Source organism: Lagenorhynchus albirostris, chromosome 11, assembly GCF_949774975.1.
Source record: "Lagenorhynchus albirostris chromosome 11, mLagAlb1.1, whole genome shotgun sequence".
Taxonomy (NCBI): domain Eukaryota; kingdom Metazoa; phylum Chordata; class Mammalia; order Artiodactyla; family Delphinidae; genus Lagenorhynchus; species Lagenorhynchus albirostris.
The window spans coordinates 101,395,406-101,407,613 of NC_083105.1; the positions used below are offsets into that span (position 1 = coordinate 101,395,406).

A 12,208-nucleotide genomic window follows, 5' to 3' on the forward strand; every position below is an offset into this window, starting at 1 on the left:
AATGAATGAATGAATGGATGGCACCGGGACACAGTAAACACTGTATCAATGTTGGCTGTATTATAAATGTCTGTGTGGGGGGGAAGTTGGGGGTTGGGGGGAGAATATACATGCTATAAATAAGTAAAGGATACATTTTCTACTATTGTGCTTAGGATTTTATTATAGCAAAGATGAAACTATAGCCAAAGGAAAATTCTCCTCTAGTGAAGTATCTGAAAGCTTGATAGAAACACAGAAGTTCATGTGCACAGGAGTGGAACCCATCTTCAATTCTTTAGCTTTTCTTATTATATCCTCAAAGAAGCTCCCTCTGTTAATGAGAGCCAACCAGGGAAAAATCATGTAGAGAAAAAAATTTATTTTTCAGGGCTTCCCTGGTGGCGCAGTGGTTGTGAGTCCGCCTGCCGATACAGGGGACGCGGGTTCGTGCCCCGGTCCGGGAAGATCCCACATGCCGTGGAGCGGCTGGGCCCGTGAGCCATGGCCACTGAGTCTGCGCGTCCGGAGCCTGTGCTCCGCAACGAGAGAGGCCACAACAGTGAGAGGCCCGCGTACCACACAAAAAAAATATATATATTTTTCAAATTTTGTAGTGTAGAGAAAGACACATTAAGGGTGGTTTGGATAGAGGGCTGTCTGGAAGCAAATGGATGAGTGAGAATGCCTTTCATTCATAGCTTCCCAGGGTTTCTACTCTGTCAGCTACAGTTCTAGGTGCTGGAGATACAGCTATGAATAAAATAAAGATCTTTGCCCTGTTGGAGCTTACAGCCTAGTGGAAGACTAAACGTAACATGTCAATTTTGAAGTGACAAATGCTGTGAAAAAAATTTTAAAGAGTAATTTAAAAGCCTCCCAAGTAGGAGAATGAGGGTAAATTGAAGCGTCAAAGAGTCACAAAAGGCCTCATTATGAAGGTGAAACTTGAGCAAAGACTTGAAGGAGGTGAAGCAGTTACCCAAGCAGATATACAGGGCAGGGAACAGCCAGAGTAAAGGCCCCATGAGGAGCCTGCCTAGCATGTTGAGGAGCAATAAGGAAACCACCGTGGCTGAAGCAACTGGGGAGGAGCAGTAAAAGTCTGAGAGGAAACAGGAGCCCTCTCAGTAATCTGCGTTTCCCAACACAATTCCATAATACTCTGCTTCTGTCAGTAATGATATACATGCTTCCCACCCAGCTCTGACCATTTCTGGCACACGGCTGTGACAATGACAGCACCATAATCGGGGACGGCCAAGGCTAAGACAAAACTAACAAAGAAATCAAAGCCATGACTTTGGCTTCATGTTTAGATACTCTGTAACAATCTAACCGGGCCTAATACTATAAAAACACACAAAACCTTAAGACTTGCTTTTCTTCAGCTGAGAGAGTCAAGGATTACCATGCATAATTTCAAAATATAAACCATTTATTCCAAACATTTGCCATGCACTATATCACACCACTGTCATTAGAAAAACATCACATGACCCATGCCCTATAAAGAAATACACGGCATGCACTTAAACTGAACACAATGAAGACAGCCCCTTAATTAAAACTTAACAAGAGTAATGCCACTCAAGGCCAAAATTTCAGTCCAATGAAAAACTAAGTCCAGTTAGCAAGAGACAATTTTAACAGACAAAAAACAGCAGCAGTCTTCTACTTAAAAGCTCCCTCTCAAAGCTCCACTAAAAAGGAAGGGACAAAAAGGCATACTCCCAAGAGGACAAAAAGACCAAGAGAAAAGCAGATGTAGGAATGATCATCTAGCAAGCAAAAACAAAAAAACAGTCGAAAAAGCCCCAAGCACTTGCAACAGAAGAAAGCTAACAAGAAGCTTTCGCAACATTGAACCTGGAAAGGCTTAAGAAATGGAAGCAGCAGTACCTTTAAAATTAAATTTAAAAAGAACAGTGTTGACTGAAAACCTGTATAAAAGCAATCAGACCTCCCCCGGTTAGCACGCCAGGCAACCATCCCTCTCCAACAACAGTAGAAGCCTGGAGATTTATTTACTCTCAGGAGAGTTTGAAAAGAAGGGACTCTTAACCTAAGAAAGAAACAGGTAAGTAAAGTAAAGGATCGGTCTAACAGTCTCACATCCAACCAATAAGAGTTCAAAAAGAAAGAAAAAGTAAGTGGAACAAACCGTCAAAGAGTTAACACAAGAAAAGTTACAAGAACTCAAAGAGGTGAGTTCAGATTAAAAAGGTCATCAAGTGCAATCAACATATTCAATGAAAATTAACACATACCACCGCATATCCACTGTGAAATCTCAAAACACTGGGAATAAAGATTAGACCCTGTGTCTTCAAGAAAAAGTCACAAGAATTAATATAGCATCATTCTTCTCAACAGCAACACTGGAAGCTAGAAGACTATGAAGTAAAGCTTTCAAAATACAATTCTGAAGTAAAATGATTTGCAGTCTAGACTCTAAACCCACCAAACTACCAATAAAGTTTAAGAGCAGAACACTTTCAAACAAGCAAAAAGTTTACATTCCATTTTTCTTCTTGCTCATCAAACTAGCAGAAGAAATGTTTTACTAAAATAGAAATAAACCAAGTAATAGGAAGACTTAAAACAAGGAGAAAGAGAAAGGGAATTCCCAGAATGATAATAGTGAAAGAAGTTCTAAGCTGAGAGCTGACCTTAAAAAAAAAAAAAAAAAACTAGTCTGGACTGGAGCAGGAAAGAGAACTCCAGAGGAAGGGATCCAAGAAGGAAAGGAAACTGGCAGATTTTCTGATGGGTGAGAGCACACTGAGAGATTTATACTTCTGGAAAATCTGAAAATAAAGTTTTAATAGTCACAAGGAAAACTTACAAAATGAAGAAAGGCAACGGGACTCTTAAGTCCAAGGAAAATAAAAACTGGTAACATAATTATAGCACACTATTAACATGAGACATAATCATACCACACCATTAGGCACAGGTACAAATAAATTTGTATTTATACAGTCACAGCAATAATTTCTGATTAATAAAAAATTGACCTAACTACACTATAAGGGAATAGGGTACCTGAAGTACATAAGAATTTAATTTTTATACCCATTGCCAATCTCTAATAGTAGGCAATCAGTACGTATATGATATTTAACACTTAAAAATGAAGAAATAGCATAATGAGCATGTTTTTTTGAAATATGGAGATCAAAATCAAACAGCTAAAAGAAATGAAAGTGATTAGCTCTAAGGAGTAGTAAAGAGAGTGGAGAGATGAAGAAGGGAGATTGCTGGGTTTTATTTTAAGCTTTATTTTTTTTTAATGTATTACTTTGACAAAAATTTCTTTTAAAAATGGCTAAAATAATTGTTCCTTGCTGCACTGATTATAAACAGTAATTGTTAATGCAGAATTCCACTAAATTACAGACATTCCAAGTAACACTTTTTACTATCAAAAATAATAACCAGGGAGAAAGACAAAGTGACTTAATCAAAACAGGAAACAATCACATTGATAATTTAATGACTCAGGAGATTGAAAATCTGCTTCCCACTAAAAAGTAGTGGAAATCAAAGTGTGTCAAAATCACGTCTAAGGGCTTCCCTGGTGGCGCAGTGGTTGAGAGTCTGCCTGGCGATGCAGGGAACACGGGTTCGTGCCCCGGTACAGGAAGATTCCACATGCTGTGCAGCGGCTGGGCCCATGAGCCGTGGCAGCTAAGCCTGCGCATCCGGAGCCTGTGCTCCGCAGCGGGAGAGGCCACAGCAGTGAGCGGCCCGCGTACCGCAAAAAAAGAATCCACCTGCCAATGCAGGGGACACGGGTTGGAGCCCTGGTCCGGGAAGATCCCACATGCCGCGTAGCAACTAAGCCCGCGAGCCACAACTACTGAAGCCTGCGCGCCTAGAGCCCGTGCTCCACAAGAGAAGCCACCGCAATGAGGAGCCCACGCACAACAATGAAGAGTAGCCCCCGCTTGCAGCAATTAGAGAAAAGCCCGCGCGCAGCAATGAAGACCCAATGCAGCCAAAAAAAAGAAAAGCTAGTAGTTAAGTTTTCACTTAACAGAAATGTCAAAAAAGAGAATTCTCAAAACAAATTTTTTATCCTAATGGTTTCCTACAAGACAAAAACCTATCCCTCAAATTCACTATAATTTGCCCGTTCGTATCATAGTATTTTTGTTTGTTTGTTTGTTTCGGTACGCGGGCCTCTCACCGCCGTGACCTCTTCCCATTGCGGAGCACAGGCTCCGGACGCACAGGCTCCGGACGCACAGGCTCCGCGGCATGTGGGATCCTCCCGGACCGGGGCACGAACCCGTGTCCCCTGCATCGCCAGGCAGACTCTCAACCACTGCGCCACCAGGGAAGCCCCAGTATCATAGTTTTTTTATACAACTGCATGAGATGATTTTCACAGTCCCTAATCACTGATATCATTACCTTATTGATAAAATAAGCCTAGCACTGCTATTTTAGCGTAAGACTATACTTTCCAAAATGCTTAGTACTACATAAAACAAAAATTCTAGAGAATTCTGACCTGACATTAATTTTTAAATGTATCATAAAAAATAATTTAAATATAATTATTCTAGCGTTTTTATTCCTTGAAAGTGGAAGCTTCCTAAAGTGAGAATAAATTTTTACTTCAAAACAGCCTATCAATCATAGCATATGAAAGGCCACAAAAATAAGTTGTTTTGGGACATCCCTGGTAGCACAGTGGTTAAGAATCTGCCTGTCAATGCAAGGTACACGGGTTCGAGCCCTGGTCCAGGAAGATCCCACATGCCACGGAGCAACTAAGGCTGTGTGCCACAACTACTGAGCCTACGCTCTAGAGCCCGTGCACCACAACTACTGAGCCTGCGCACCACAACTACTGAAGCCTGTGCTCTAGAGCCCACAAGCCACAACTACTGAGCCCACCAGGTACAACTACTGAAGCCCACGCGCCTAGAGCCCATGCTCCGCAACAAGAGAAGCCACCGCAATGAGGAGCCCATGCACCGCAACGAAGAGTAGCCCCCGCTCGCCGCAACTAGAGAAAGCCCACGCGCAGCAACAAAGACCCAACGCAGCCATAAATAAATAAATACGTACATAAAAAAATACATAAAAAATAAATTGTTCTGCAAAATTCCTCAGATAATCAAGCTATCTTCATTCACAAGTCAGAGCAGTCATAGATTTTTCTTATTGTATTAACAAAATATGTTGTCAAGGTCATCGTTACAAACCCTGTTGCAGGTCAGTTAGTTTTTTTCACATTAGGGAACGTAACATTACAAAGTTAATATTCATCCTACTGGATAATGCTGCCCTCAGTTAACCACTAACACTACTTACAGGTATTAATACAACTGGTATGTACCACACATGAGAATGCTGAGTGACATTAATCTCTTTAATATACCAAATTTTCAATTAAGAAGCAGAAAAAAAGCTGACAAGCTCAATATAGGACATTGTTCATTTCATACAAAATAATATTAGGATGCCTCTGTCATTTCTTTTGCATACTGTGTAAACAGAACCTACTAATCTGAGTAGCTATTAAATATTAATCTCATAACAAACTATAAAATAGATTTTAAAAATAACTTGGAAATCTATCATTTCCATTTACTCATGCTTGCATTTCATTGTCAAACAAATCCTACATAGGAAGCGATGTTTTCCATCAAGTATATCTGAAATTCCTAATTTCATAAATTCACTAGCCCCTGTTCAATTTCTTAACAAAGTACAAGCCTCACCTTGCTTAAAGCATAGAGATCCAGAATTTTTCTCTCCACCACAGGGATCTTGAGGGTAGACCCCTGAAGCTCCCAAAATTTTGCTAGTTGATCCAAGAAGTCCAATCTCACTCTGGTCATTGCCTGAGATTATTAAAATACAGAAATGAGAGATAGGAATTAAGTTTTGGTGAAAGTAAATGAGTTTTACTTAACAAAGGTACTCATTTCTTTAAAGAAATTCAGACTTCTCATTACTGCTTAGTCCAACCTTATAAGTCAATAAAAAAGAAGCAAAATACTTCTATTAAACTTTACTAAGACAAAAAAGTTACTCTAATATATGTGAAAAGTTCTCATATTATCAACCAAAGCAATTTTTTGTAAAAGTTAACTTTAAGCTAATCAGAAAATTTAGTAAATCGAATTATTTTTTCTAAGCATTCTAAACCTGTCATTTCATCTAGAGATAATATGCATACTTCAAGTACACCAACTCTCCACCTCACTGATATTAAGATCCTCCATCAAGTATCTTATAAGAGACTAAAGGAAAAAAAAAAAGGTATTAAAATCTCAAAAAATAAATGTTTTAGGAGCAGCAAGGAAAAAAAACAAACTCAGCATGACACATTAAGCCCTAACTGTCTAAGATTTCTCTTTTGTACTCTGGAAGTTTTTTACCACATTGAAGAATCTTCTGAAAATTTCAAAAACAGGAAGAACAACTATCTAAACAGATTTCAACTTAGAAATTTAAGAGACATTCAAAATGTTTAAAGGGAGATCTTAATAAATCAGATTAAGAGTCCTAGAAAAGTTCTGTGAGAGCAAAAAACCAAACAAACATACAAAAAACACCTTGGAAAACTAGGTTTTTTTAATAGAAGAATTTTTAAAACTGTTTTCCAAAAACTACAAGATACAGAATCCTCCAACATTAACAAAAGAAAAATTTATTAGAATAATTAGCACTGAAGAAAGTAGAATTTAAGAATTCCAGTTCTCTAAAGCTAAATACTGGATATTTCCACCATGAAAAACATGGCTAGAGATAGTGTCCCAAAATCCCAGTTAAGCAGAAGAAACTGTAATTACTATAAACAATTTTTTTTAATCGGAAACTTCCTTCCATTCAGTCCCAATTAACATTAATTTTGAGCCCTGGTACACGAGCTTCTTAAAGTTCTCTACCTGGAGTCCTGATATAAAGAATAGATCAGGAGACAGAAACGGTGATGTAACAACACTCACCTCAAGTTCATTCAGACGCTGGACTCTGGGAGTAAAACGGAAGCTTTTTACTTCACATGCAAATGGAGGCTGCCAATCCTAAATAGAAAAAATTTCTTCACCATATTGGTTAATAAGCAAGGAATGCACTATTCATTCCCTTAATTTAAGGGGTGAGTTGCCCCAAATCATGTTGACAACAGATCAACTTACAAGTCTTCTTTAGTTAGAGACTGAAAGAATAATATTTTTTAGATAAAATAATTTATTATTACTTATCTCTAACATTCTAATACTAAGCTTATTTTATCAATTTTCTCCTCAAATCTCAAAGTCCCATTATTTATATCTGACAATTACGCTTTCCCCAATTACTCAAGTGGAATGCAATAAGCTCATCTCAATACAGCATCTAGTAAACATCCAAGTTTATCAAAATAAAAAGAAAATAGAATTTGAAAGAAACAAAAAAAGGTAAAATTAAAGACCAAAAGGTAATGTTTTAAAAGTACTTATGTAATTGGACAATGTGTTTTTTCATTCATGTGGAATGTGACACAGCACTTTAAAGTCTATGTTATATAAATGTTTTGTTCAAAGCCCAGCTTCTGGGCCCCCAAATTTTTTTTTCAATATTAAAATTTTTTTAAAAATAGCAAACCCACAGAACAAGGACAATTTCCAGATTGGAGATGTGGTATACTGAAATGAGACAGCACATTTCAAGCAGAGTTCCAGAGACCATAGTTTGATTTAGCCTAAATAGTTATCTATTTAAAAATGTGAAAAGTAGTAAAAAAAATTTTATCTTACCTTGGAAACTAAAGAAATCCACCAACATTGAAATTAAATTCTGCTTGTAGACAACATTTATTTTCAATAATAATATTGTGACACAAAGAAGGTATATTATTTCAACCTTTTGTAAGTAACAAAAAGCTATACATATATATATTTTTTTTTTTTGTATATTTTTAAACTAGAAGGAATCTTGTATAGAATTTCTAATTCATTAAAGCAACAGAATAAATGAAAATATGGTTTAGGAAAAGCCTCAGTGCTTAAGGTCTTGTCAATATCAGGTAATCTTGATAGAAAAAGAATTAAGTGAAAATAAATTTTTCATAAAAGAGTTAAGTGAACTTTGGGAAGGATGCCAATACACATACCACCACTCATCATAGCAATTATTTGTTAATCCTTTGCTTGCAACTGATAGTCTATAATCGTAATCAAATTCAATGAGCATAAGGGAAGTAGCTTGCCTAAGTTTTAGAAACAAATAGACTGATCTAGATTCAAAATCTACTTTGCCATTGCCCAAGATCACACATCTGATAAGTTATTTAACTTATCCAGACTTGTCTCATCTGTAAAATGACCTTATTTACTTACTGAGGCTTCAAAGAATATTAAATGAAAACATCTGTAAATGCTACACTAACTGCTCCTCCTCCCCCCTCCATCTAAGCTCTTTTTATTCACTGTGGTAGTTTGCACACTTCTGTGCTAGTTTGCGGTGAGAGAAGCTTTTTAAAATGCAACAAGGCGTAAAAAGACTGGATTTTATTTTATTACTAGTAGACCAAACATAAAGCAAGATATTCCTTTAAGGAACACTAAGACATGGTTCACAAACTTTAATGTTCATTAAGAATCAGGAGAGTACTTGCTAGAAAAGTAGTTTCTAGAACTTCCATATCCCGAAACTGATTCCAGTCTAGGAATGAGGCCTAGGGATCTGCATTTTCACAAGCATCCGGTCGACCCTAGTGCAGGTGGACCAGGAACATCATTTGGAAAGCACTGGACCTAACGGGTAGAGAAAAAACCTTTGACCTTGAGCAAACCCTCAACCTCTTGGGGCACTAATCCCCGCAAAACAAATAGTATCACCTTTCCTCACCGTAAAGACAGGATCCTAACTAACCTAGAGGCAAACCCAGTTACGTGCAATAACTACGATTCTTATGTTTTTAAGATTTCAACGTTTTCTTCCACCTCCATTATTGACAAATTTTTTCTAAACCTCTAAATGTTTAAAATAATTGCTGCTTTTTCCCTCTCCTCCCCCGGGAGGACTTTTTTTCACTGCCGCGGTAATCAGTCTGGGGTGCTTGTTTGGGGATACCACCTCAAGGGACAACTAGAGCTCAGATTACCATTTAAGAAACCTTAGCCCTGAGATGAGGCCTGCAGATACTTAATAAATCAAGCGTCAGCAGGGCTAGGAGGAAGCAAGAGCCGACGGAACGGCAGTTTTTCCTATCGCACTGTAACGAGGATTATACGCGAGGGTAGGGTAGGGCTGTCACGTCACGATACTTCAGTCACCTTACGGCCAAAGAAAGGCCGAAAGCCTTTGTTACCCTTGCCCACAACCCAAGAGGGGAAGGAAAGTATCAGTTCCCAAGCTCTTGGCGGATAGGCCCCGGGACACGACTCTCGCGTCCAGACGTGCCTACCGAAGACCCCAAAGAAACCAAAGCGGAAACACGGAGAAACTTAAAGTCCAGGTGTCGAGACGCCAGTGCGAGCGAACGCGAAAGGGCAGCGGACCGGGAAGTCGAGCTAAGCCGATCAGACTCCAGTACCTTGGGCGGTCGGATTTTGCAGATGCCGGTTTTCTCCGCCAGGGGCCGGATGCGGCCGATGAAGCTGAGCGGGTCTGTGAACTCCTCCCAGCTGGGCTCAAAGACCGGGCACTCCGGAGGCGGCACGAACTCCGCCGCGTAGCCCCCCGGCCCCACGGCCGCCATGGTGGCACCGGGGGCCCACGGGGAGAAACGCTGGCTGGGGCCCGGCGATTGCGCTCACGTCCCCTGACAGGGGCCGAAGCTCATCTTCTCGGGCGAGACCCGCTCAACACACGAACCCCAAAACCGCTTCCTCCTGCGTTTGTTATTGTTTCCTTCGGAGCTTTTCCTCTCGGATCGGGGCTCACCGGAAGTCGGCGTGCGACCAAATCCCTCCGCCAACAGAAACAGGATCCCTCCGCAGCGACGTGTCGCCCCGCTATGCGACCTTCCTTCCCCCTCCCTCTCCCGGCAACGCAGGTGGCTCCTTGGCTCCTCGTGCGCCGAAGTTCCGCGCTGCCGACGACTCCCGGCTGCACAGCCCGGCGGCCCAGCCGCCCCTCCTACTGGGCTGTGAGGGAAGCGGCCAGACCGAGCGGGGCGCTCTTCCGGCGCGGAGGATGCGTAATGCGCCGGGGGCAGAGGTTCTACTTCCGGCGAGCGGAGCCCGATCCCTCTTTGTGTACAAATGGACCGGAACACAAGCGACCGGACCTCGCAGGGCTGCTTGTTTCAACCTCCGTGTCTGTCTGTTTCCAGATAACTACCTTTTCCGGCATCGCCCTTTTTTTAGTCCTTTCACCTTTGGTGTCCCTTTCGAATAATCTCGTTCGGCCACTTTAATCCGCCCCATCTCCATAGCAACAAGTTCGGGTCCAGCCAACCCTCCCGAATCTCCCCGTGGGCCGGCCTCCGCCACCATCCGGGAATTGATTTCGTCCTCCGAGAAGCAACGGCTGTTGACCTTGTTTTTCCAACCGTTGGAGCCTTTCTCAGTTTTCTGTTAACAGCTACGGCAGCTGTTCTGGCCCTGCTTGTCGAACATCTCTGTGCCGGCGGGCATAGACGCTTCCTCCAAGTTGCTGAGAATGGCAGAAAGTACTAAAGAAGAAACCGTGAAACGGTAGTTCTTGTATTATCTATTGGAAGGAAGACTTACTTCCCAGGGCTTGATCTCATGTTCCCTGTTCAATTTAAGCTTCCCCCAGGACCTAAATTGCCAGCTATGGCTAATGACTACCGAATCTGTACTTGCAGCTTGGACTCCTCCCCTGAGTTACAAGCCAGTACATCTAGCTACCTACTGGACAACTACACTTTGGTAAACTCAATGTGTCTTGAACTCATAGTTCCCTACTGTTTTTTCAGTGTTTCCAGTTTCCACGGGTGACTTCATTCATCTATTCAGTTGCCTGATCCAGAAATCCAGAAATAATCCTTAACTCTTGCTCTCTCACTATCCACATACAACCCTGTGTCAACTCTGGAGACTCTATCACCTAAAAACCTTAAATCCACCCATGTCTCCATCCAAATTATCACGATCCTAATTTAAATTCTCTCTCCCCTGGACTGTGATAACAGCTCAGTTCTTGCCCCCTGTCACATCTCTTTCCTCTCATTTATCAGGTTGCTTGGTCTAAAGTCCAGAATTCACCTCGTCACTTTTCATCTCCAAACTCAACTCCAGGGACTTCCCTGGCGGTCCAGTGGTTAAGACTCCGTGCTCCCAATGCAGGGGACATGGGTTTGATCCCTGGTCGGGGAACTAAGATCCCTGCAAGCCACATGGCAGGGCCAAAAACAAACCAAAAACCAAAACAAAAAAAAACAAACTCGACAACTCCAAACTCCTTTATTGTTTGCTGTCTTACCCCCAAGCTTCCTCTCTTATGCTTCTCCATGCAGTACACAGAAACTTTTGTGGTGACTTCAATGCACCATGCTTTCTCACCTCTGAGCCTTCACAGATAATGTTTCCCCACCCCCACAGTTTCCTATATCCCTTTTCTGGCTAAATTCCTACTCATTCTTTTTTTTTTTTTTTTTTCTTTTTTTTTAAAGGCTGCGTTGAGTCTTCGTCGCCGTGCGCAGACTCTATCCACTTGCAGCGGGCAGGGGCTTCTCCCCGTTGCGGCGCACGGGCCTCTCACTGCGGTGGCCTATCCTGCTGCGGAGCACAGGCTCCAGGCGCACGGGCCTCAGCAGGTGCGGCACGCGGGCTCAGTTGTTGTGGCGCACGGGCCCAGCCGCTCCGCTCCATGTGGGATCCTCCCGGACCAGGGCTCGAATCCCCATCCCCTGCATTGGCAGGCAGACCCTCAACCACTGCGCCACCAGGGAAGCCCACCTACTCATTCTTTATCAGATGAAGTTTGAAGGCAGTTTGCAGGAGAATTCCATCTTGCTTGAGGAGGCTGGCTTTTCGTTATAGTCAAGCCTTCAACTGATTGGATGAGGCCCACCCACATTATGGAGGGCAATCTGCTATACTTAAAAGTTCATTGATTAGATGTTAATCTCATCCAAAAAAACACCCTCTGAGTTAACACATCACACTGTTAACATAAATATATTTGATGAGTAATAACAATATTTTCCAAAAGAAATTTAGTAACAAGGGTGGCATTGGTTTACAGTTTTTGAAATTTTTAAAAAAATATTTAGCTTAGTGGCATCCAGCTAGATTCTCATATCTAT

The 12,208-nt window shown here is 41.5% G+C and overlaps 1 protein-coding gene across 8 annotated transcripts in view; it reads right to left on the reverse strand.

Annotated features, from left to right (window-relative positions):
• KDM5A (lysine demethylase 5A) overlaps positions 1-10,090 on the reverse strand; it is a 79,991-nt gene extending 69,901 nt beyond the window's left edge. For all 8 annotated transcript variants that reach the window (XM_060164365.1, XM_060164359.1, XM_060164363.1 and 5 more), the window contains exons 1-3: positions 9,527-10,090; positions 6,954-7,031; positions 5,721-5,843 (exon numbers count right to left, since the gene is read on the reverse strand). In XM_060164365.1, the coding sequence (XP_060020348.1) occupies positions 5,721-5,843; positions 6,954-7,031; positions 9,527-9,691 (366 nt within the window). In that variant the 5' untranslated portion in view covers positions 9,692-10,090. The remainder of the gene's footprint in view (positions 1-5,720; positions 5,844-6,953; positions 7,032-9,526) is intronic.
• Positions 10,091-12,208: the final 2,118 nt, after the last annotated feature.